General features: G+C 49.5%; 1 protein-coding gene across 1 annotated transcript; it reads left to right on the plus strand.

The window, feature by feature from the left end:
• The first annotated feature begins 17133 nt into the window (after window positions 1–17133).
• Aldh3a1 (aldehyde dehydrogenase 3 family member A1) lies at window positions 17134–26259 on the plus strand. The gene is made up of 11 exons (XM_051167918.1): window positions 17134–17384; window positions 20258–20424; window positions 21594–21825; window positions 22323–22408; window positions 22679–22887; window positions 23642–23759; window positions 23990–24131; window positions 24881–25047; window positions 25488–25587; window positions 25826–25956; window positions 26055–26259. Exons 2-11 carry the CDS (start codon window positions 20263–20265, stop codon window positions 26067–26069), a joined length of 1362 nt encoding a protein of 453 aa, XP_051023875.1. The 5' UTR covers window positions 17134–17384; window positions 20258–20262; the 3' UTR covers window positions 26070–26259.
• Window positions 26260–26739: the final 480 nt, after the last annotated feature.

A 26739-nucleotide genomic window follows, 5' to 3' on the forward strand; every position in this document is an offset into this window, starting at 1 on the left:
AGCTGCTTTTATAGTGAGACTGGACTGTCTTATGGAAACAGACGGCATTTCAATGTCACAGTTCCCAGGAGCAATTGCAGTGGAGGCTTATCTGGTTAGCAGCAGCCTGGCCTTGAAGCAATGACGGTCACACGGGAACTTAGATATGGCTTAGCATGCTGTCTGACCGCCTCTGCCTCCTGAGTGCTGGGATCCAAGGCGTGCACCACCACATCCCGCTCAGCACAGGTTCTTTACTCTGGTGTTCCATCCATTAAATCCTACAGCTTTGCAGCTTAGGGATCAGGCGGGTGTGGTGGCACACGCCTTTGATTCCTGTACTCGGGAGGCAGAGGCAGGTGGATCTCTTTAATTTGGTGCCTACCTGGTTTACAGAGTGAGTTCCAGAATAGCCGGGGCTACATAGACCCTGTCTCAAAACAACAACACAGACAAAAAAATCTGTGTTGAGGATAAACTAGCGGACACTCACAGCCTCTGCCTAAAATGCTTTCCACTACACCAAGAATCACACACATCCTCATCTCCCAGGCTTCATCAGGAGGGGGAGGGAGGGGATTAGGGTGTGCTTTATGGTCCTGTGGGGACCAAACAAAAGCCATCTTGCACCAAGCCTCTGTCTTGCCCCCAGAGTGAACTTCCCCCATGTTCCCCAAGTTCTCGGAAAGCCCACAGAAGTACGCCTGGTAACAGCTCCCTTACACCTGGGGGCCAACTTATAAGGTGAAAAACCCACAATGTTACAATAGATTTTTAAAAATTAGATAAGATTCCCCTTGCAGCTTGGCCCAAACCCCCTACCCTATCACACCCTATCAGCGTTAAAGGCCAAATTCCCTATAACCCCCTTACCCAATCATTTAATGCCAAGGCTTGGAAAGCCCCGCTTGTGGTCTTTGCCTTTATAAATCCTGTATCCTGAGGCACCGGGGCCGCCACCTTCCTCAGTTTCTGGGGAACTGACGGTCCTTGCTCTGGAACTTGCTCAATAAAAAGACCCTGTGTGAATTGCATCCAGCTGGTCTCTGGTGGTCTACAGGGGTCTTGTGACTTGGGCATAACAGTCTGGTTGCCGTTTTTACTGTTTTTCTGGTTTTATTGCTCTAAAAACTGGGTGCATCTTATGGTCCAAAAAATACAGTATCAGTCTGCCCACTAACGGCATTGCCAGAGAGGACCAATGGGGTTCCCACAAGATGATCACTTCTGCACCAGGGTGCAGTTTCGACATCGTGGATAACGGCTTTCTTCTGGAGGGTGGTCTGTCCTAAGAGGCTCTAGCTTCCTGAAATCCAAGCTGACTTCAGCCTTAGGACCATGGCTTATTTCTGCCTTCAGTCTAGGAGGGCGACGAGATAGGTTAGCTACGGAGACACTCCTTTGGTGTTTAACATCCTGTATGAAATCAAGCAAGCGCCTGGCCCAAAGTAAATGGGACAGGCACAGAATGGAGGCAGAAGGACCAGGCTTTTTATCCTGTTTTTAATTCCCCTATTGGCCCAAGTGGGAAGCAGATGCTTTTAAAGAAGCAGCTTCTACGTGTCTCTTATAACACCACTTACAACCAAGAGCTAGAAGGGCACCAGCCTGAATAACAGTTAGAGACACTCTCCAAAGAGCGTCTATTTGGAAGTTGCAGAGACACCTGCGGATTGGGAAGTGATGGTCATGCTCAAGGAAGTTGAAACAAGGGGGAGAGTTTTAAAGGCAAGGAGGTGATGAGGGGATATTATGATGGCCACACCCTTGCCTCACATGTTATGAGAACGTAGCTTTGAACCCCAGCACTGAAAAGGAAAAAGGACAAAATGGGTTCATGGCCACTCAGATGCAGTGTCCATTGGTCTTGGAGACTGTAGTGGTTTGAAAGAAAATGGGCCCCCCATAGGCTCATAGGGAACAGTACCACGTTCAGCAGTGCATCAAAGTGTGGCCTTGTTGGAGGAAGTGTGTCACTAGGGGCTGGCCTCACATTTCAGTTGTTGCAGGTTTAAAGAATATTAGAGGTAAACATTGTTACAGAGACCTATGCATATTCATGAGGCCAGTCACTCATGAGCTACATGCAGAACAAGGAAAACGCCTCTCCTGAGTTGTCACCAAGTTGTCACAAAGCTGACCCCTCCTCACCTTTCATAGCTTCCAGCTCTGAGTTTGTGTAGGCCTGATAAGAATGATTTCATCTTGGTGTCATCAATTTTCACAAGGGAAAAAAAAAAAACACTCAAGACTGAAAGAAGGAGGACCAGGATGCGAGGGGGTGCACCCGTGAAGGGAGCAGCTGCTTCTGGACCGCCTGAGCATGCGGTGCCTGTTAGGTGTCAGTACCACCTCTGCCTTGGAACCATTCCTGCACGTTGTCCTTACTCAACAGTGTTTTATGAGGCTGGGAGCCTACAGAACAGCTTTGAACCACATTTTGATCTTGAGACACACTGATCTTCAGAACCCCAGGATCACAGAAAGCTGGCTAGCTGACCTACCAGTGAGGATGTGAAAAGGCCATTAAAGCTGAGGACAGACAGACCATATGCAGAGCCTCAGATGAGGGGTTCTCAAACAGATTACAATTGTTTTTACTTTGTTTTCTGAGGAAACTGGACCTGGGCCCAGCTCAGGGCTGTGTTAACTTCATGTTTGTAAATCTTGTTTGACTAAATATATCAAAAGGCTGCTGAGCTTTCTTCCACTCCGTAGCCCTTGGTCCTTTGGACCCCCTGCCTCTCCCTGGGCTGTTTAGTGTTTTGTTGGTTGGTTGGTTGGTTGTTGTAGTACCAGGCATGCACCCACCATTGAACGGATCACCTAGGTCTTTGCCGGTGTTTGAGAAGCCCAGGTTCCTTTGGTAAGATGTCTCACTTGCTGCATGGCAGTTGAAACTCTCGCTGACTGTGTGTGTGTGTGGCTTGTTCCTGGTAGGCTTTGTTAGAACTGGGAATAGCGTGTCAATAGCTTAACAGATAAGAAGGAAGTTTTAGAACCGTGAAAAGAGCAAATAAATGAGAGACGGATAATCCAGAGCCTTGCATACTTTAAAAGAGAAACACTAGGCCAGTGGGATGGCTCAGAGGGTTAAAGGTGCTTGCCACCAAACCTGACAACCTGAGTCTGATCCCCGTGGGACTCGCTTGGTGGCAGAGAGAGAGCCAATTCCCAAGTCCTCTGACTTCCACATGTGTGTGGTGGCATGCGCAGCCACATGTTCCCAAATACTACATCATCACCACCATCACCACCACCATCATCATCATCATCATCACTTTAAAAAAACTTTAAAAAACAAGAAAACAAAAAAGTTCATACCTTGCTCTCTTGAGCAACCATCACAACAGCTGTCCTTTCAAATTGATGCTGAGACCATCTTTTCATGGTGAAACATACACCTGAGGCTGGAGAGATGGCTCAGCAGTTAACTCTGCCTCCAGGGAGGGATCTGACACCTCTGCCCTCCAGGGATACCTGTACATATATACAGGTGGACACATACACCTGACTATAATTAAAATCAAATATATCCTAAGAAGTGGGTATTTGAATCTCTTCCCAGGTGAAATAGCCTTTTAAGCATCTTTTCTAGGGCCCTGGAGGTATGGTTTAGCGGTAAAGTACTTGCTTGACATGAGTGAGGCTCTGAGTTCTATCTTCAGCACTGCAAAAGTAGAAAAAAAATATAATCAGTCATTAAATAAGAGGGCCTCCTCCTCCCTCTCCTCCTCCCTCTCCTCCTCCTTCTCCTCCCCCCTCTCCTCCTCCTTCTCCTCCCTCTCCTCCTCCTTCTCCTCCTCCCTCTCCTCCTTCTTCTCCTCCTCCTCCCCCTCCTCCTCCTTCTCCTCCTCCTCCCCCTCCTCCTCCCCCTCCTCCTCCTCCTCCCCCTCCTCCTCTTTCTCCTCCTCCCCCCTTCTCCTCCTCCCTTCTCCTCCTCCCCCTCCTCCCTCCTCCCCCTCCTCCTCTCCACCGTCTTCCATTTTTGTGGATCACATCTAGAACCTCACACATGCTGTAATTTGTTCTTTGTTCTTTCTATGGCTCTAAAACTTCCTTCTTATCTGTTAGACTCTCCTCGTGGGACTTTGGGCATTCCTGGCAGACACAGGAAGGTGTCCTCGGATGCAGCAGGCCCCAGTACCTGAGACCACACCAGGCAGTCACTAGAGGGAGCTCTAGGACCTCCTGAGATGCATGGGGTGTGATAGTTGTTAGGGGAGCATCCTGTTTATTTCTTGTTGTTACCTGATTATTTATTGTTGTTGTTGTTGTTATTTTTTCATTTATTATTGTTATTATTATTATTATTATTATTATTATTATTATTATTATTATTATTATTATTATTATTATTATTGTCATCATCATCATCATTACTATTATTGTATAAAAAAGCCGGCCTTAGAAACAGACTGACACCACAGAGTCTGGTTCCCGAATCCAGACTGTGGCCCTGAACAGTCAGTTTTTGTTCAGAGTTCAATAAACTTCCATCAATCTGAGTCTGGTGTTTGAGTGGTCAATGTGTAGCTCCTCCTGAACCCATAACACTATAGAACAGAGGAAAATAAAAAATAAAGGACTGTTTCATTGCCACTAATCTCTTTTTTTTTTTTCTCTTTTTTTTTTCTCTTTTGGTTTTTATTTGATTCTCCAAAAACTTTTTTTAAGGTATTAATATTAACCCAAAATCTATAAGATTGTTATGTATATGTAAATACTAGTAGTCATACAGAGTACTAACTAATTCCAGAAATGAGCTTCACCTAGCTTCAGGTTTGGGTCTGAAGCAGGTAACTAGGAACAAAGTTTGTGTCCCTTGGATGTACTTAACAGATTGTGTTCCTCAAGCCTTTCAAAGATCTGCTGAATATAGCATTTAAAATGTTTAGGGGCTGGAGAGATGGCTCAGTGGTTAAGAGCGCCACCTACTCTTCCAACCGTCCAGAGTTCAATTCCCCCCAACCACATGGTGGCTCATAACCGTCTGTAATGTGATATAGCGCCCTCTTCTGGCTGGCAGGAGTACATGCAAGCAGAGCACTGTATACATAATAAATAAATAAATAAAAAGTAAAAAAAAGAAAATGGCCTTAAAAAAAAAAATGTTTATGTTCTCCACCATCTCTAATGGTAACCTTTGAGGTCTCCACGAAGATAATGGGGCCCTGCAATGACAAATCCCTCTGGCTTGTGGTAACACTAACCCTTGGGCAAAACTTCCCCATGCCTCTTCCGCCACCAGGTTCTGTGCAAACAGTGGACACACTTGGGTTGGCCACTGAGTTCTACCCGGCCAGGATTGCCACTAAGCTAACAGACACCACCCAAAGACCAGCTTTGGACTATATAAACTGCTCAGGACATTCAAATTGCTGAGTTCATCTAAGACTGACACAAACATTTTTACAGAATTTTGACTAAAAAAACATTTCATCTTAAGACTGCCAAATACATTCAAGCTGGACATTGTGGAAAGCATGGCAGAAATAGCTTCATTATTGTAAATAGTTTTTGCTGTGTTCGAGTTAAAAAAAATCTTTCCTTTTTAGACAAAAAGGGGGGAAATGTTGCAGGGTATTTGATCATTACTGTGAACCCTCACATCAGGGTATTCCTCATCACCCTGTGTCTCTAGCTCCACCTCTCTTACTAGTATTCACACTAGTTCTGCTTCCCTTTACCTGCCATCTCTCCATCACACACATGCACACTGTAGTGGCTCCTGCTATGGGCATGCCATGCAGCGGCAGGCAGGCCTCTGGGAATCTGTCTTCACAGCAGCAGGTGGGTTGCTGTGCTGCAGTTCACTCTTGACTGGTTGGTTGTTCTCTTAGTTGGTATGAAGTGATCTGTGGACGTGGTGTTCTGTGCGCCTCCTGCACTCAGAAGATTCTCTCTTTCCTTAGATTTGGGGAACTTTGTAACTCTGTAAAGTCAGGCTATGAGTTCAGAAGCTGGCAGTCTGGATCCCTGGACCTACTTGTGAAGATTCCCCAAACAGAGGCTGGCCCATTTTATGGTTGCTTAGGTCTCCGCTCCACATAGAGAAGAGTCCAAAGGGCTGTCATGAATCAATCAGAGAAAAGGATTACGTCAAAAAAATCTAAAGCCCTGAATGCATAGCAAGCCACTCAGAATGCAAACAAAGCAAGCACCCTGCCAAGCAAAACAAACTTTCTTGTCACATAACCAAACAATTACTCAGCAAATGGCAAGCAATCCGAATGTACCTGGCTCCTCGCAAGGCTTTAAAAAACGATTTATTCTTTCACCATTCCCACACTCATATATTAATATCCACATACAAAGCACTTTGGTCACACTATCCCCATTTTCTCTTATCTGTTGTCTTCTGAACCTTTTCATCTTTGAAAAAGGCCCCCAACCTTTTGGGGTGTGTGTGTGTGTGTGTGTGTGTGTGTGTGTGTGTGTGTGTGTGTGTGTGTGTACATGTGTGCGTATGTGTGTATGTGTGTCCCACCACATCCGAGTGCTGGATTAAAGGCATGTGCCATCCCACCTCCCCACCCCTCTATCCCCCCCCCCACTCCTCCGCCCCCCACCTTGATTCTGCTTTGATTATAGCTGCAGTGTGACACAGTAGAGTCTCCAGTGTGGCCACACCTTTGTGAATTGCCTTTGGCCTCTTTTCTTTCTTTATTTTTGTTTTTTGTTGTTGTTGTTTTGTTTTTTTTGAGACAGGGTTTCTCTATGTAGCCCTGGCTCTCCTAGATTCACTTTGTAGACCAGACTGGCCTTGAAGTCACAGCAATCTGCCTGCCTCTGCCTCCCAAGTGCTGTTATTAAAGGCATGTGCCACCATGCCCGGCCACTTTTGGCCTCTTTTCAAGATTTCTTCACAAATTGGCACCAAGAGCACAAAAGAAACTAAAGTCTTGACTGTGAGAAACAGTTTTCCAGCTACTTTCCAAATCATAAAACCAAACAGGCAGGATGCCATTTACAAATAAGACCGATATGTGCTACAGCTAGGCAGTGCCACAGGGGGTTGTATGAGCGCCAAAGTTATGTTTTACATTTTAATGATTGTATCTAAGAGATCCGTGAAAGAAAAAATGCCTCTAACCTGTAAGCCCCTTGCCCAAGGACAGATACTTCCTGAAATGCTGGAGGCTGTTGTTTATGTAAGAGAAAAGCCACATGTTTTTGACTCCCTAAACATGTTTGTTTGACTCAGCAGCACCAGATGTGCTTGACAGTATGTAGGCAGAAGTACGTGGGCAGGAGATATGCCAGGATGTATGCTTGCTCCTAACTGAATGTAAGTTGGGGTACACAGGCAGGAAGTACGCCAGTATATGCTGGCCCCTCGTTGGACCTAATGGGAAATACGGTAGCCTTATGGGTTTGCTCTTTAAAGCCTCTGCAAAAAGTGATTTGTTGCCATTTTCTGGGAAAGTCCATCATCTTGGCTAGTATTTAATTAAAGTTTGCTTTAAACTCGGCTCAAAAATTGTGGAACTGGTCTTTCTCTCATGGGTCCCAGGGTTAACAATGGTAGGAACGTGGTCCACGAATGAAGCTGTGTTGAAGTTTCAACTCCCGGGAATCTGACTCCCCCGCTGAAGAGACTGAAGTGATCCATCCAAGGCTGCTGCTGTGTGCTCAGCCCTGACTACCCTGTGTTCATCACTGCCTGATTCAGCCTCCTGCTGACTTGGTCCCATTGTATCACAGGTTCTGCTGACCTTGTCCCATTGTGTGATAGGTTCTGCTGACCCGGTCCCATTTCTCGCCTGGAAACAGGATGTAAGATGTTGGGCCTTAATAAGCCTGCTTGACGTAAGACACAGCTTGTACAAGACCTTCGGATCCCTAACGTGTCTGTCTCCTTATCTTCTGATCTCCTGGACCTGAAGAATGACCTGGTCTAGGTTAAACACAAAATAGTTAAATTTAAAACAACAACCACAGAAGCCTAACAAACGTACATGGAGACGGCCTCCCACACTGACCCTGGTCCACACCTGAGACGTCCTAGCTCACCCTCAATCTCAAGGGGATTGTCCATGTACTAGGGCATGAAGCTGAAATGTGAAAAAAATTTTAAGGCTGTGAGATAAAGACAACATACATATAGACAGAAGGACGGAGAGACAGCTCAGCCTCCCAATACTCTGAGGGTGGTAAAGATGCTGAGAAGACACTGCCAAGAGAAACGCATCAGTAAAACCAAACCCAGGGGCAAGGGAGCGATCTGCCTGTTTCCTGGCCCAGTTAGGAGCTGTCTCTGATGATTAGGAGCACACTGGGCTGTCTCTAATGACAGGGAGCACACTCCAGGTGGTAAAGTACGGATACACGCATAAAACCATCACTAGCACAGTGGGCAGTTACCCTTGCCTTGCTAACATGGTAAAAAAAAATCACAGTTTGAGGGGAAGACTTAAGAAGGCACGATGGGAGCAGACGCAAGCAGACACCGCCTCTACACATGATAGCATGCAGCATGGGTCCCTGCCTGTCCTGAAGATGCCTTAAAAGCTCTGCACCTTTGTTTTCCGCCTGAGGCAACTAGGGATTTTCTCTCCCACATGCTGGCTCTCTTATGCTCAGGTACAGGAGCAGAGAGATGCACTCCTGTGCTTGGAGCCTTGCCCAAGCCTTCTGGCAGAGGCCTGGGAAAGCACAGAGTAGGTACAGCGATGAACACGTGTTGCTAACAGTGTGCAGTTACCCTTGTCTTACTAACATAGGGAAAGCCACAGTCTGAGGAGGAGACTTAAGATGGCATAATGAGAGCAGACACAGAGCATTGTGGGGTGAGCATGATCAGAAAGTGGGGTTTTGGGCCCCTAATATCAAAAGATCACCCACTGAACACTTGTACAGGCCCAATGAAGAGTCCACCTGCTTTAAGCTAGAGAAAAACAGTCTTTATATATATATATATATATATATATATATATATATATATATTTTTTTTTTTTTTTTTTTTTTTTTGATTTTTTTTTTTTTTGATTTTTCGAGACAGGGTTTCCCTTGGCTATCCTGGATTCACTCTGTAGACCAGGCTGGCCTCGAACTCACAGTAATCTGCCTGCCTCTGCCTCTCAAGTGCTGGGATTAAAGGCGTGCACCATCATGCCTGGCTGTAACTTTATATTATTTTTTTTAATTACATTTTATTAATTAATAAACTGCATCAACTCCCAGCTCCTGAAAGTTGTCCTTTGATATCTGTACTCATGTCTTGCATGGCACATATATAACCTCTGCAAATCTCCCTCCTGCATACACACAAAAAGTTAAGTACTTGAAAAATATTGGAAAAACAATTAAAACAAATAAGAACTCTTCATCTGAAACATAGCAAAATTATATTCGACGGACAAATCGGAGTTAGATAACTTTTATATTGGAATAAGAAGGGAAACAAACAAACAAACAAACAAACAAAAGGACTGGTGTAGTTTAAGTACCAAAAGAGAAGAGAAAGGAACCCATTCGGATTTACATTCACATTGATATGTAGAACAGCAGCCATGGCCACGCCCTGGTGGTGGTGGCACACACCTTGAATCCCAGCACTTGGGAAGCAGAGGCAGGCGGATCGCTGTGAGTTCGAGGCCAGCCTGGTCTACAAAGCGAGTCCAGGACAGCCAAGGCTACACAGGGAAACCCTGTCTCAAAAAGCCAAAAAATAAAAAAGAGCAGTAGCCACCTTATGCATGACACCTGAGCTCTCGATGCCAAGCACTTTCCATGGCAAAAACAAAAGGACAGAACCTACACACACACACTAAGGTGTGAGAACCGAGACATAAGCACAGACCCAGGAGACAGCAAAAGGACTTTAGAGGAAATACACTCAACACTCTGGCAACCAGTTTAAAGGCTTGGAAGAAATGAATTCAGCAGAGCCTCTTACATGGGGACATTGAGGCGGAATCCCCCACTTGTGTGACCTCGGACCAATCACAGCCTTCCTGTGCCAGGCCTGCATATGTGCAATGTTCATGTCTCATTGATGGTTGTGAAGACCGAATAAGTTAAAACCTGCTGTGTGCTCAGAGCAGCCCCTGCCATACAGCAAAGACACGGTTAGGGGAAGTGGTGTTATTACACGCCCCAAGTACAGCAAGCTATCTACCTACAAGAAAAAGAAAATCTACTTGCTTAAAATGTAAGATAAATTCTTGGTGAATTTAAAGTAGACAGTGGAGCATCCAAAATCTTTCAGGAAAACCAGAGACTTAAAGGAAAAATCTAGGGGCAGGGAGGGCCCTCCTGACTCAAACTGGAACAAAAAGTTGTGCTTAGCTATATAAAATTTTATCAAAGAGGACAGACACCACAAAGCCCCTCACACATGAGTGAGTGGGCGAAGGCGGGGTGCTGCCGACAGATACAAACCGACAGCCTGTGTGAGAAAGTGCTACCCAGGCCGTCACACAGAACAACACGTCCCATCAGCCTCTTGTCAAAGCAAACAGACTGGCAGGGTCAGCGTTGGTGGGAGGGCATCCGGCAACACCCTAGGGAATTAAAAATGAAAACAACCCCCAGAAATCTTATATAAGAATAAAATCTTCATTAAGTCCGAGGCCCTTTGTAGAACCTTTGCCTTTGCAAACTGGTCTTTCGTGAACTGGAGACACAGTGCGTTATATGTGGTTTATGCTGATGCCCATAGAAGCAGTGCGTTCACTCTGTCTGGCGTTCTTGGAATGGTTGTCCCCGCACTCCAGAGTGGGAAGTAGAGCAAAGGGGTGTATGGGAAGACCTCATTGGTTTTTGCTTGTATAAGCTCAGCTGTTGTGTTACCAGCCATGTAAGCCGGGCTTCTGTTACTCTCTCTAGCAGCAGGGAGTAAATCAACTTGTAAAGAGGAGACATTTACTTTGGCTCATGGCCTCTGAGCCTTGAGTCCCTCCCTACTCAGCTAGCCCTGTTGCTTTGGGCCAGTGTCTGCACAGCATACGGCGAGCATGTGGCAGAAGCAGCCGCTCAGATCACGGGGCTCAGAAATGGAAGAGAAAGGGTAGAGGAGTGGGCTTGTAACAGCTCCTTCAAGGGCGTGTGGATGCCAGGGGCCACCCATTCACTCTGTCTACAGGGGCATTCCAGGCTATTGAGAAAACAAGACATTCCCGCCAGGCTCCTTACAAACTGGCTGCGTGTCACACGCTTTCATGTTCTGTGTGTTATATAAGAACTATTTGGAAAACGGGGGAGTATTTTTAAGATGTTGAGCCAAGGAAGAATGAAAGCAAGGCTGAGCCAAAACATCTCAGCACGTGTGTGTGTGTGTGTGTGTGTGTGTGTGTGTGTGTGTGTGTGTAGATCTCAGGAAGAAAGCAAGCTTTCTGTTGCTTTACAGGTGACGAGAAGACAGTTCTCTGGGGTAGAATCTGAAGGAAGTCTTCCCAAACCCGGAGAGACCACTAGTGCCAACTCGTGTGTCCTGGCATGATTTTCTGGCAGGCCGGCTGTGACCTCTGTGGGAGCAGGAGGCCCTGCAGCTGGGTCTGGTCAGGGTGTGACTCAGGTAGGCAGTGCCTGGGGTGGGCAAGCATTCCTGTTGCTAGGCTGCAGGTGCCTAATTCATAGTGACTTGCATTATACTGCACCCTGCCCGGAAGCCTAGCTTAACCGGGGAAGACCTGACACAGCCCTCTACAGCCTTCCACTGTGTTTTCTGCCCCACTGAGTCACCTGACTTCGTCACACACACACACACACGAATACACGAATTCAGGATTAGGGCCTTAGTTGTTAACGGTGACTCCACCTGTTGACTGTAGGAACTGGAGGGGACACAGAAGGGTTAAGTCCATATTAGAAGTTCTACAGGGAGCCCACCTTCCCGGTAATTGTCATCACAGTCCCAACAGTCGGATTCCTACATCAGCAAGTTCCACTACCGGTGCCTCATCTGGAAGCCTCTATGGCGCTGACTCCTAGCTGGCCGGAAGGAGCTTCAGGAGGTCTTGGGGTGGAGGAAGACCTTCTCATCTCCACACATCAAGGATAAGCATACACGAACACCACGACTTCACTGCTCGTGTTGACAGGAGCGCCCGGGCGAAGGCATGCTGGCAGGCTCTGACGACAGGGTCGCTCTCCTGCTCCCACCACAGGGGCCTCTCTGGGCAGATGGTGCTGTGTACAACCGTCACTCAAGGACCGTAGTGATATGCTGCACTGCAGAGCAGTTCCACAAATCGTAAACTTATTCGGAACAGGGAAACGGTTGGACAAGGCCTTAGTTTCCATCCATAACACTGCAAAGGACAAATAAATAGATAAAAGCTTGAGAGAAAAAAGTATGCCAGGCGTGGTGGTGCATCCCTTTAATCCCAGCACTAGGGAGGCAGGGGCAGGCGGATTGTCATGAGTTCGAGGCCAGCCTTGTCTACAAAGCAGGTGCAAGACAGCCAAGGCTGCACAGAGAAACCTTGTCTTGAAAAACAAAACAAACAAACAAACAAACAAAAAAGTAAAGCTCAAGGCTTCACACACTGGGGTGGTTTGAATAAGAATGGCCGCCCATAGGCATATATGTTTGAATGCTTAGTCATCAGGGAGTGGAAAAAGTTAGGAAGTGTGGCCTTGTTGAAGTAAAGTGCAGCCTTGTTGGAAGAAGTATGCCATTGTGGGGTGGGCTCTGGGCTTCCAAAAGGCCAAGCCAGGCCCAGTGGTTCTTTCTCTTCCTGTTGTCTTCTGATCCAGATGTAGAACTCTGAGCTCCTTCTCCAGCACCATGTCCGCCTGCATGCCGCCATGCTCCCCACCACGATGATAATAGACTGAACCTCTGACACTGTCAGCCAGCCCCAATGAAATGCTTTCTTTTATAGGAGTTGCCGTGGTCAACAGCAACAGAAGACTAACTACAACACACACTGTACAAGTCACTTGTTTAGAGTATGTATTAATTTTTTTCAGTTTAAAAAATATCATAATCCATCCCCCACCCCCAAAGTTTTGAGAAAATGACTCTGTGTTGGATAGTTTTATGTCAACTTGACACAGGCTAAAGTCATTTTAGAAGAGGGAGCCTCAATTAAGAAAATGCCTCCCTGAGATCAGGCTGTAGGCAAGCCTATAGGGCTGTAGGGCATTTTCTTAATTAGTGATTGATGGGGGAGGGCTCAGCCCTTGTGGTGGTGCTATCCCTGGCTGGTGGTTCTGGGTTCTATAAGAAAGCAGACTGAGCAAGCCGTGAGGGGCAAGCTCCTTAGCAGCACCCTCCATGGCCTCTGCGTCAGCTCCTGCCTCCACCTTCCTGCCCTCACTGCCTTTGATGATGAACTGTTATAAGGAACTGTGAGTGAAATAAACCCTTCCCCCACCCCCACCCCGATTTGCTTTTTGGTCACCCTGTTTCATCACAGCAATGATGAACATATAAACAAACACTTAGTAATCCTAACTGAGACAGTCTCTATTTCTCTATAGCCCTGGCTGGCCCGGAATTTTCTATGAAGACCAGGCTGACCTCAGACTTGCAGTGGTCCTCCTGCTTCTGCCTCTGGGGTGCTGGGATTGGACCATGAAAAATGTTTAAACACATGCCCATTAATAGTCACTCCTTTTATCTGTTTCTTTGCCTCTCCAGGGTCTGTCAACCACCCCTCTCTTTTCTGTCTCTGTGAATTTGCTTTTCCTGAGCATTTCCTGTAAGGGAGCTATGAGACATGCAGACTGGCAAGCATTTGGCTCCTTTCACGTGGTCCTATCTTTTAAGATTCATTGGTGCTGGGGTCCACATTTATCGTTCATTCCCTTTTGTGGCCGTGCGTTCATTGCAGGGGTGTGCCACATACTGTTTGTCCATTCATTGATTGCTGGGCATTTGGGTGGTTCCCACTTTGGGCTTCAGGAATTACCGTGCTGTGCGCTCTCCCCTGCACGCTGTCTGTAGACACATGTTCTCATTTCTTGTGTGTGTGTCTGTGTGTGTGTGTGTGTGTTGCGTGGGATGGGTGGGCCATGATAACCACATGTGCTGCACTCAGAGGAGCAGTCACATTGTTTTCCAAAGTGGCTACACCACTTTACGTTGCCATGACAACACTTTCCGGTCTGACTTGAAGCTTCAAGTGTCTATGAGGTGCCTGAGGGTCTCTCCACAGGTCTCCCTTGCTTATGCTGATTCTGGGGGCTTTTCTGACTCATGGCTGATGCTCGTATATACAGATGGCCCCCCAAGGACAGAAAGCTAACAAACCAACACAAACTGAAAATATTGTAAGTCAGGTCTGCGGGTGTAGCCCAGGCATTGCTATTTGCCACAAGAGGTGGCCAGGGTCGAGCCCTCAGGAACTCAAAGATTGCATTTTCTACCAGAGAGCAACAAAAGGGCACCGACTGATGTCAAGTGGGAGGAGAGACACAATCAGGCCTTCACTGGCAAAAGTCCGTCTAGCGTGTTTGGAGGTGCCACCGTGGGAAGTGACAGTGATTGGAAGAGCAGGTTGATGGTGCCCAGGAGCCAGAACAGGCCAGCCCAAACTGGAACCAGGTGTTGAGTGAGAATGGATTACCAGGGTTTGCAAATCATAACACTGGAAAGTAGGCATCTGAAAGAGTTCCTGTTACAACCCACGCTAGTCCACAACTGAAACCTTCTTCTTTCTATGGCAGATACTAGGCAAGTGCCCTGCCGTTGAGCCACAACTCAGCCCTAAAACACAATTTTTTTTCGAGACAGGGTCTCTCTATGTAGCCTTGGCTGTCCTGGACTCACTCTGTAGGCCAGGCTGGCCTCAAACTCACAGAGCTCCACCTGCCTCTGCCTCCTGAGTGCTGGTACTAAAGGCATGCGCCACCACCGCCTGGCCTAAAACACAATTTTTAATTAAAAAAAAAAAAAAAAGAAGGTGAAACAACCCTGGAGATGTTCTTCACTAATTTAAATGGCTCTGAGGCTACCTGACTTATGCCACACAATAGTAAGGAGGCACTGCCACTGCTCATGACAAACGCAAGACTAATTACCACATGTGTCCCTCTGACCAGCTGCTTACTGCTCCCCAGCCCACAGTCTAGCTCAGTCTACAGCGCTCTGGGCCTTGGAGTATGGTCCCTCTCCTCACTTCCTGCAGGCCACAGACACATCATGCTGCCTCAGTGACAATCCTCAGCAGAGACACCACTCTGTTCCCGCATCTTGCCTTGGCTTGTTGTTCCAAGCCTCTGCTGTTCCTTGTCTGAATGCCCCTCTCCACCCAGGGGTGTCCCTCATCTCAGCAAGCTAGGCACACTCCCATCACTTGTTTTCACATTATTTTTTAACTGTTTTCTTGATTTCACTATTTAACGAATGTTTACTAAGCATCCATTTTGTGGATTTTTTCAACAGTGGATCTTGTTCTGTTGGGCAAGGGAGGGCCAGAGAGGGAGGCAGGTGGTAGGCAGCATAAGACTGTTGTGTGTCAATTAACAGCAAGGACATGTTTTCAGCAGGCAATTTTGCCTCTGTATGAACATCATAAAGCACACTTAAGCAGACCTAGCTGGTGTAGACCTCCTGCAGGGATCAGCCACTACTCCCAGCGCCACCATGAACAAAACCAGCATAAAGTTAGGTCAAAAAAGAGGAAATCATATAGCAACCATGGTACGCATGGGGCAGCTGCTGGCCTCACACAGCACACTTTTGGGGAGGATGGCTTTCTGCACTGTGTATGCAGATGCTGATTTCTGTACCCAGAGATCTGCTTGTAGTCCGGATGTTGGCGTTGCCATTATTATTGAGGTATCTCGGGTCTCAGTGTTGTGTGATGGTTATTAACCATCACCTCTGATTGGTTAATAAAGAGCTGAACAGCCCATAGCAGGACAGGAGAGTTAGGGTAGGACTTCCAGTCCCAGAGAGGGAGGACCCCTGGTGAGGACCAGAGAGAGTGAAGAAGGTCACCAGGGGAGGAGTTGTGATAGGGACATGGACAGAGCAGGAACAGCCAGGACCAGACTAAGATGACAGGTAATAGGGACCGTGGCTGGGAAGTAGGCCAAGCCAGCATAGCTGGGTTAGAATAGCTCATTATCTGTCCAGCTATAGTGCCTAAAGCTATTACTGATGCATATAAAAGACCCCTGTCATTATCTGGGATCTAGAGAGGGCGACAAAGAAAAGCCCTTACTTTTAATTTTACCTTTCCCCTTCCTCTCCTTCTTAAGATCAGAGGGATACGCTTTACAGTAATGATAAAACGAAAAGCAAATACAAACCTAGTCAGTCTTTACTTAGCATCAGGTATTAGGCCCTGTGATGAACGTGCTGCAACGGCTGCCATGGCAGAAAGCCACCAGACAATAGAAGTTTTCAATTCCATTATAATCTTATTACCCGTAACTGTAGACATGGTGCGCCTGGGGGGCATAGCTGCTCTAGAGGAAAAGACTGAAGAGTACAAAGTGGTGCTATTTGCTGTGGCATTGGAGCAGAGCCATGGAGTGTGCAGATTAAGGGGAGGGTGAGAGCACACATAGTGTTTGGGGTTCACAGCCATGGTGGGGACCTGTTTTCCTCTGAGAGAACTGAGATGCAAGAACAGCAGGTGGAAAAAAAAAAAAAAGAACAGCAGGTGGCTAAGAGGGCAAAGGAGTCTGGGAGAAAGAGGCCGAGAAGCCCTGGTTATGGTATAGGTGTGGGCGGTGCCGACTGTGGCGCCGCATGCCAACCTATACACTACAGCGTGGTGCTGACCAGGAGCTCAGAGAACGCTGGCTAAACGCACAGGAAGGGACTTCCAGCTTCTGTCCTCTGTGGGTAGTCACAGGCAGGACATTCCTGGCAGTTCTGGTGGGACCTGGCCATGTTCTCCACTAATCTTTGGGGGAACGGGTCCACATCCTATGGGGGACTGTAGAAATCTCCAACCAGCAGGTTGTGAGTCTGTGTTTCTGTGGGACCCTAGTGCCTGCGCATATGACAGTGGCAGAATGGGTTGTGAATTTCTGGCCTACCTTTTCTGGGTGCTGTGCACATACTGCATGACTGGAGCTCACTCGCTGTAAACCTTACATAACAGAGAACTCATGGAACAGCAGCTGGCAAAAGCACTTTGGAGACCGGATGAGATTCGTGCCATGCTGAATTACTCAGTGGCCCCCACGCCCAGGGCAAACACAGGCTTCTTCTGAGGGCTGGCTGAGAGCCCGCACAAACTTTCACAGGCCCATCATGCATTTCAGAACAGAACAAAACAGACAGCCCAAGAAGTAATCTTCAAAACCTGTGTGGAACAGAGGTCCGGATTATGCTGCACCCAAATTTGAATATTGCTTTATCCTCGTCACGCGAACTTCCTGGGCAAGGACTCCAGGGTCCAAGTGGGCGGGAAGGAGGGTCCTTAAATGTGTGCTCTTTTGGCTCTTACTCACTCCAGGAGTCCCAGCTGCTGGAGGAGGCTGTGTAGAAGGTAACTGTCCTCATCCCTTTAACTTTGTCTCTAGGTGGGAGCATGTAAGTACAGCCTGCTTGAAACAAGAGCCTTGAGAGTCTGAGACTTTCGTCCACTCTGAGGGCAACTGGTCCAGACCCTGCCAGGCCAGCATTTCCTGATTGGGTGCATTGACTGTCCAGCACCAGGTCTCTAGAGTTCTGTCATCTGCAACACTGGGCCAAGAAAGTCCCAGAGACCCACAGAACACAGGAGAAGAGGTGGCCTTTGGGTGAGAGACCTTGGTGTGCACAGCTAAGCTTTTCTGCTTCTGGAAATGTGGCAGGGCTGAGTGGCTGTGTGCTTGCACTTTAGAGAGAGTCACGTGTGTGGTCAAAGCCTGATTCCAGTGTCTGTCGCCTGTGAGGGCAGAGGTGGCATGTCGAATGTTTTCAGCCTTACCTTCCTCATCTGTGGAACAGACACACAACTGAACTTTCTCTGTGAGTGCTTTTACGGTGCAGTTAAAAATCAATCTCCCTCCATCTCTGTCTCTGCCTCTTTCTCCCCTTCCTGTGTGTGTGTGTGTGTGTGTGTATACAGGTGTACGTGCCATGATGTGTGCAGCTCAGCAGACAGCTTGTGCTCAGTCCCCACCTTGTCAAGGCCGGCTCTACTCTTTGTTATTGGCTGCTACCCAGGTATACCAAGATAGCTGGCCTGTGAGGCTGCAGGGGTTCTCCTAATTCTGCCTCCCATCTTATAGCAGGAGTTGTGAAATTTCAGATACGTGCTACCACACCTGGCTTTATTTGGGGTCTTCATATCCAAAGTCAGGCCTCATGCTTTGAGAGCAAGTACTTCCCACTGAGCCAACTCAGCAGCTCTGTATGGAGGTTTTGTGAGGACAGAGGGGGGTATGAAGGAGTACTGAGAATGGGGCAACTAAAAGGAGTACAAGCAGGAAGGTGTAACCTCCAAAGTGAGCTGGTCCAGAGGAAGGAAACCCAGCTCGCGTCCCACCCAGGTGCTCGGGTGCAACACCAAATGCGGTTCCACCCGTCAGTGACTCCGTGAACAGCGCAGTGGTTAACTGGCTCACGGAGGAGGCCCAGGGACCTAGCTTCGTAAAGACCACTTCATTTTGGGAGGTGACGTGAGGAGTAGTAAGCTCAACCCAGCTTCACTCACATGGGGTTCTTGCCCTTCGGTCCCCTGCCTTTGTGGTTCTTGGCCGAGGTTGTGTGACCTTGGTTAGACCATGGGGTAGGAAGAGAAGTGCAATCTTGCTGCAGGGTTGCATGGCTGAAGCTGTGGCCATCAGGAAAGACCTGGTCCACAGGCTGGCGGGACCAAGGGGTCCAGTGAAGGAACTGCCCAGGCTCCTGGTGGAGCATAAGGGATGGGGTGTGGCGTGCCCAGATTTGAAGCCTGTGCCAGCAGGGTTCCTCTCGCAGGGTAGGAAGTCTAAGGGTCAGCATCTCTGGGTGAGGGAGCGGTGAAGGAATCTGAATCCCAAATCAGGCAGTCTCATGCAACCCATTGAATGTCGTTAACTACTGTATTTATGTAATATTGTGTGGGGGTTGGGCTTGGGGGCACTTGCTGTATCTGTGTACAATGGAAATAGCTTTCCTTCGCACCCCAGGGTTGCATGCCACACAGTGCTGGGTCAAATACCTCTGGAAGGAGTGTGAGGGGTTGGCACCCGCGGCACACGCACCCCAGGGATATGCCACACAGTGCTGGGTCAAACACCTCTGGAAGGAGTGTGAGGGGTTGGCACCCGCGGCACACGCACCCCAGGGATATGCCACACAGTGCTGGGTCAAATACCTCTGGAAGGAGTGTGAGGGGTTGGCACCCGTGGCCCTCTGTGCTCTGGAACGCACCCTCTTTTGTTCAGTTTTGCAGTGTCACTGTGCAGTCTCCACTCAAAGATGCAATAGATTCTCAGGAAAAGAAGCTCCATGCAAAATGCCAAATGCCATTAAAAAAAAAAAAAAAAAGAAAGAAAGAAAAGCAAGATCATTGCAGCAGGGGTGTAGTTTGGTGGTAGGAGTGCAGTTCCTGAGAGGGAGAAGAAGGGAAGAAGAAAGAGGGAGGGAGGGAGGGAGGGAGGGGGGGAAGAGAGAGATGTCACCAACTATTTTCCTCCCTCAGCTGTTCCCCTCCCCTCACGCTCGGGCTACCCCCACTTTTCCTTCACTCCTGCACACACACACACACACACACACACACACACACACACACACACCCCACCTGTTGTTTGGGTGACCTGTTTCTTTCTTCCCCAGGACACAGGTGTGGCAGGCAGAGCCTTTGTGGGTGTGCTTGATAGTTTTCTGTCTTATTTCTAAAGAATCCATCACACAGATGCCACAGGACTCCTTTATGCCTCCTTGGGCTGTGGTTACACTTAGGCTGTTTCCGATGTATGTCACCAGCAAACAGTAGGCACTCTCTTGTTCGTGGGTGCTCAGGATGCTGTAGTGACTAGAAACTGCTGCGCAGACCTTCGGTGTGACAAATACACACTTAAATGGATCCATGGTCTGTGTGCACTCTGCCTAACCTTAAAAGTGGGCTGTTGACTGTTTACCGGAAAGGAAGCTGCCCCAATTTGCAAGTAGGTGGGACTAGAGTGTTGCCAAGAAGGGCTTCCCTTTCCAGCCTATGGCAGACCCTGCTTAGGATGAGTGTGAGTCACTGAGGAATAGTGGATTAGTGTCATCTGGCCTGAGATGTCAGAAAAGTCAGCCATCTGAGCTAGGAAAGGCGACCTTCCAGCAGGAATGCGTTTTGAGTATTGAGGGGTGAGCCAGTGCCAGGGCGCTGGTGCCAAAGCACAGCCCTGAACCGAGGATGTGACCAGCCTCCTTCCTCTCCTACAAAGTGCTCTCTATCCCCAGGTAGGATGAGCAAGATCAGTAACATCGTGAACCGGGCCCGCGAGGCCTTTAACTCAGGCAAGACTCGGCCGCTGCAGTTCCGAATCCAGCAGCTGGAGGCACTGCAGCGCATGATCACTGAAAATCAGTTGGCCATCACAGCTGCGTTGACAGCTGACCTGCACAAGGTGAGTGTCCCGGAGGGCGGGGGTGGGGCCGGGGTGGGGGTTGGGAGCAGCTACATGAAGGGACTAGCAGGGCTACAACAGGCACAGGAACAGTCAAGCCTTGAGCGTGGGGCGTCTTCAGTTGCCCGCCGCCCAATTCATCTAGGGACTACTCTGCTCCCCACACACAGCACGTGTAGTGGCAGTGTTACAGACGGCAATGTGAAGTGAGGAGAGGATTACCGAGGCTTTCTGGGTCGCCCTCTCCTTCCACCACCTTTGGACAGGGTCTCCTTCCCTCCCACCTGTCGCTCTGTCCCTATGGCTTGGCTTCTTCATCGATGCCATTTCAAATACTGCCCCGACCCGACCCGCACCCCCTACCCACCCCCACCTGCCTTATTCCTTCGGCCCCTCCCTAGTCTACTTCGGGCATGGCTTCCTCATTCCTCCTTGACCTCTGGCGTTGCTCCATCCACTGCTCAGGGCAGAATCAGGAGCCTCCGAATCCACAAGCCTTTTGTCTTGCTGTGTGGGGACTCACTGGAGTCTGCCTCCACCCTCTGCCCTGTCAGTGCTCACTCGACTACTGTCTCTGCTTCCCACTTAAAGGCAAGAATGAGAAAACTCACTCTTCTGCCTTCCCAAAGTCAAAACTTTTCAGGAAAGAGATGCGTATATATGCCACCTGCCTTCCCCTCTCTCTTGCTCCCTACCATCCTGGGAGGCTCTGGGGTCCCCAGCTGCCCCAGATCTTGCCTCCTTCTGCCATAGTTGTGGCTTTTTGCCTGTCACTCTTGGGCACATCTTCCCTGGTGGGGGGGGGGGGGCGGGTTGTACCTACATCTCTGTACGCAGCCCTGTGGCCTCCCAAGCTTTCCCAGGTTCCGGGCTCAGTGCTGTCTATAAGCCTTCCAGACAGCGCAATTTCCTCCTTCCCAGTGGCCCTCGTATCTATGGCTTTGTTCCTTCATTTACTACCTCATCTAGGACCTAGCCTCCAAATCTTGGGAAGAAGGAAGCTTTCAGAGTTATTCCCCTAGTGGTCAGTCTTCAGCTCTGTGTCCTTTCTGTGCCTTCTCTGTACCCCACCACCCTGCTGTGGACGCCATGTTAGACAACCAACTCACCCAGGCCAGCAGAGCCTTCCTTGGCTGTGGGCCTCAAGTTCACACGGAGTCTCTCCCTAGAATGAATGGACCGCCTACTATGAGGAGGTGGTTCATGTGGTGGAGGAGATTGAGACCATGGTTAAGAAGCTCCCAGAGTGGGCTGAAGACGAGCTGGTGGAGAAGACTCCACAGACCCAGCACGATGAGCTCTTCATCCACTCGGAGCCCCTGGGCGTGGTCCTGGTCATAGGTGCTTGGAACTATCCCTTCAACCTCATTGTCCAGCCCATGGTGGGTGCCATTGCTGCAGGTATGAGGTCTCCATTTTGGAAGGACCGTTACAAGGAGATTGTGATGACCAAACTATCTAGCCAGGCCTGCAGGCTGGCCTTTCCATACCTATGGGGAGTGGGTGGCCATGGGGGTGAGGATTCTTTGATAATATGTGACAGAAGTGGCTAGAGCCACTCTCTCATCCAGCATGGGCATCTTTTTGTGTGTCTTTTATTTTCCTGCAGCCTTCCAGCACTGCTGAGGGGCAGGTGGTGCCTCTTGGAAAGTGTGTGCCAGTGTGTGTACCTGTAGCAGATGCTCATGTGTGTGCCTGTGTGTGCCCCAGCATTGTGTTCCTATGTGTGTACCTGTGCTTCTCAGCATGGGCCTGCATGCATTCACAATATGTACCTGGGTCTAGCCTCCCCCCTGGTCCCCCACAGAGGATGTAGCAGAATCTCCAGGCCTAGTCATTGGGTTGGAATTGTCTTTGAGGAGGCCTCCTGAGGGTGACCCCGACTTTGTATTCTGCAGGCAACGCGGTAGTCCTCAAGCCCTCAGAAGTGAGTGAGAACACGGCAGACCTTCTAGCCACACTTATCCCTCAGTACCTGGACAAGGTGAGATGCCCTCTAGAGCTCAAGGATGACCATATTGGGGGTTAGGTCTTTAAAGCTTCGGGGACTAGATTATTTAGAGCAAGTGGGAGGAGCCCAGCTCCTAATGGTAAGTGGAGCCCTTGAGCTAGGAGAATGACTTAGCTGCTAGGATACCCAGGTGAGTATAGAGCTGAGGGACTGAGGGGCAGCCAGTGTGCTATTGCCCATGCTGTGTGTAGAGTGGAGAGAGGCCGGGTCTTTGCTGAGCCTCCACTGTCTCTTTGCCGGAAGGATCTGTACCCAGTGATCAAAGGGGGTGTCCCTGAGACCACGGAGGTACTTGCCGAGAGGTTCGACCACATCATGTACACCGGAAGCACAGCTGTGGGGAAGATTGTTATGACCGCTGCTGCCCAGAACCTCACCCCTGTCACCCTGGAGCTTGGAGGAAAGAGCCCATGCTACGTGGACAAGGACTGTGACCTGGATGTGGCCTGCCGGTAAGGAGGTGTGGCCTCAGCTGGCTACAGAGGTTTGGGATGCTACCTTGGCACACGTGACGGTGCCAAGCTTTATGACACTGGGACAAGTAATAATGATGGTCCCTGCCCTTAGGGAGTCTATAGTTTGGGTTGGTAGAAGTTGAGAGGGGCCACCATTCATAAAAGTCTTCCTAGAGGGGGCATCCAGAGAGACCACTGACTCTGTGGGCTTCACGAGGGGTGGCGCTCTAAGTAAAAGCTTCAGGAAAAGCAAATGCAGGTCACTCAGGTCACCAAGCCCAGTTGCCCACTCTGCAGGAGGTCTCATCTGAGATCTGGACAGCATGACCTGGAAAGCTGGGCCACTCGCTCAGAGTCCAGGATGGGACTCATATCTGGACCAGCCAGGCCTCTGGCAATCTCTGTACTCTGCATATATGGAGAGGTCCAAGTACCTGTGTCACCTCAGAGGCCATGCAAGGCTCTGAGAATGTGATCAAAGTCACAGAGCACTCACCCCAGGTCCTCAGAATGTCCTCCCTGACACCATGTTTATGACATTAGACACACTGGCTGCAGGAACTCCTGCAGTGTGAAGAGGGGTTGGGCAGCTCCATGTGTCTGCAACCGAGTGGCTGCTTAGGAGGACCCACAGTGGCAGCGCCGAGCCCCATGGGCTTGACCTCCATCGCTCAGGCTTCAGTGCTTTGCTCTCGAGCTTGTGGATGCTCGCAGGGGAACTCCCATGATTCATAGGCTGCGTTTTTCACAGGCGTATTGCCTGGGGGAAATTTATGAACAGTGGCCAGACCTGTGTGGCCCCAGACTACATCCTCTGTGACCCCTCCATTCAGAACCAAATCGTAGAGAAGCTCAAAAAGTCACTGAAAGTGAGTATGGCCCGAAAGGGGGGAGTGGGGAACTGCAAGGCATGTGGGGTGCATTTTGCCTCAAGCAAGGACTTTGAGAAATAGTAGGCACTTCTGTTCTCACAAAAGAAATATGCACACTGCAGACAACGGGGAAGGGTACAGAGCACAACGAGGTGAGGGTGGGGGGAGCTCTACTCAGTTTCCCACCACGCAAAGCGGGTCTTCCCTGAAGCCTCATCTCTCCTTAGGATTTCTATGGGGAAAATGCTAAGCTGTCCCGTGACTATGGGAGAATCATCAATGACCGTCACTTCCAGCGGGTCATAGGCCTGATTGAGGGCCAGAAAGTAGCCCACGGAGGCACCTGGGACGCGGCTTCACGATACATAGGTGTGTGTTCTGCCTGGAGCAGTGCTGCCTGTTTGCCTGGACTTCCAGGGTCTACAGCGAGTCTACAGCGAGTGGGCACAGCCAGCCAGCCAGCAGGCAGGCTTTCCCAAAGGGGGCCTGCAGAAAGCTCTGGGGGCTCTCAGAAGACAGACACTGAGCACAGCTCTTAAGAAACCCCTCTTTACTGGCCCCAGAAACCTCTCTCCCACAAGTCAGACATGGGCCTCATCTCCACCTTCAGTCTGTGAATGGAGCCAGCAGAGGCCAGGAGAGCTCAAGGCAGGCCAGGCTGGGAGGAACTCCCAGTGATATGGCAGGGGCAAAATCTGTTGGAGCTCTTTGGTCCCCAGTTACCAGGGAGACAAAAGAATTATAGGATGGGCACGTCGGGTCAGCCAATGTAATAGCTATCCCTTCAATGTTCACCACTTGTCTTACCCCCACCCCCCACCCCAGTGCAGGTTAATCTGTAGACATTCCCATGGTCCTCCATGATGGAGTCCAGGACACCGGGGTTGGGAGGAAGTGGGTATGAGATGAGCTTCTCAGGCCTTGTCTCTGCCCCACATAAACTTGGCAGCTTTGTTTGCAAAAGAATACAAGTAGGAACTAGATGTTGGCACTGGCGTGTGTGTGAGTGTGTGTGTGTGTGTGTGTGTGTGAGTGTGTGTGTGTGTGTGTGTGTGTGTGTGTGCTGGGGGCTGGGGGTGGATTGGCACAGACTGACCCTGGCTCACTTCCTTCCTTAGCCCCCACTATCCTGGTGGATGTGGACCCCCAGTCCACGGTGATGCAGGAGGAGATCTTTGGGCCGGTGCTGCCCATCGTGAGTGTCCGAAGCTTGGATGAGGCCATTAAATTTATCAACCAGCGTGAGAAGCCCCTGGCGCTCTACGTGTTCTCCAACAATGAGAAGGTAGGCCGAGGACTCCCCCTCACAGATTCCCAGCCCCTCAGGAATAGCACTCACATGCCAGGGGACCCAGGGACCCACAGGCATGAGTTCAAGTTTGCAGCTTCCTCACCCATGAGATGTGTGACCTTGGACAAATCAACTAACCCGTCTGAGCATCTTTGGCCTTCTCTCTAAGATCTGGACAGTCTCATCTTCCTAGAGGTGGGGATGAGGTGGCCATTGCGCAGGGTTGCGGAGCTGTTGTTATTTCCTCACACAGTGCTGAGGGCCGTGAGATGATAATTTGCAGAGGGCTGGAGACATGGCAGAGGCTAAGGGTGACAGAGATGGCGGCTGGAGCTCAGCCTCCACTAGTCCCTGTTCTTGAGGCTCCAAGACATGTTTCAGAAAGGATCGGGAGAATGCAGAACTGCAAGGTGGCTGCCTGGGTCTTTACACAGGTGATCAAGAAAATGATCGCAGAAACATCAAGCGGTGGAATGGCGGCCAATGATGTCATCACCCACATCACTGTGTCCACTTTGCCCTTTGGGGGTGTGGGTAAGTCTGGTGCTCAGATCCTAGAACTAGTCGCCGGGTGCTCTGGTCTTTCACAGGGGTCCCTCAAGCTTGGGGGGGGGGGTGTCACACAACTATTTTAGCAGCACAGCTGGGAAGAGACTTTCTGGGCATTCTTGTCCCTAAGGAACACTCTAAGGTTTAGCTCTCCCTAGGAGGCTCAGAAAAAGGAGTTCATGAGGTTTGTAAGTGTAAGATTGGTTGGGATCCTCTCATTTAGGGAAAAGTGGCCTGGGGTCTTATCATGGTAAAAGAAGCTTCGAGGCCTTCTCCCACCGCCGCTCTTGTCTGCTGAGGTCTCTGGGGAATGAAGAGGCTAACAAGGCCAGGTACCCACCAAGCCCAGCCAAGGTGAGAGGCGAGGAAGGCCCTGGGGCATTGGGGAGGACAGACCGTCCAGGACAATGGCACAGGGCCCTGGGTCTCATGACCTCTCCCTGTCCTCGCAGATGCCCCGGCACTGAGATGGCTGCTCCACCTGACTCATTGTTGCTGGCTGCCCTGTCCTTGGAGAACTTGGAGAACCGCGATCGGAGTCTCATCCTAGCTTCTCGCCCACCTGCTGCCCTGTGCATGTGCTCAACTCCCAGATGGCTCTCACCTCACCCCTCCAAATCCTGCTGTTTGCTGGGCACAGAGATCAATAAAGGTTTCTGGAGGAAAGTCATGTATACAATACCTTTTTTTGTACTTGGACCCCAAGTCCTTCAAGGTGTGGTCACCCTGACAAGCCTACAAAGCTCCCTCCCCCGATGTTAGTTCATGGGCTGTGAGGTGGGTGGCCATAAATGGGGCTGACAGTTACCTTCCCCACATCATGTTTGGGATGTCAGCTCCATTCCAGGTGTCTGGATGAAAAGAAATAGAAGAGGCTGAGGCTTCATGACAAAGTGGCTCTGGAACCAGGTGGCAGCCTACTCTTGTCAAACCGGATATGACATCTAGGGAAGTGGTCTCTCTGTGAGAGAGCACAGTGGTCAGTACCAACAACCCCCCACTGTTCCCGAACCAGGCTTGTCCCACCCAGTGCCCCGTCCTCCAATCACAAAGAGTTTTGCAAGAGGAAGTTCATTATGAGGTGGCTAAGCTCAGAGTCAGGACCCTAACACTCAAAAGCACCTCTCCAAGGAGGGG

Source organism: Acomys russatus, chromosome 25 (assembly GCF_903995435.1).
Source record: "Acomys russatus chromosome 25, mAcoRus1.1, whole genome shotgun sequence".
NCBI lineage: Eukaryota > Metazoa > Chordata > Mammalia > Rodentia > Muridae > Acomys > Acomys russatus.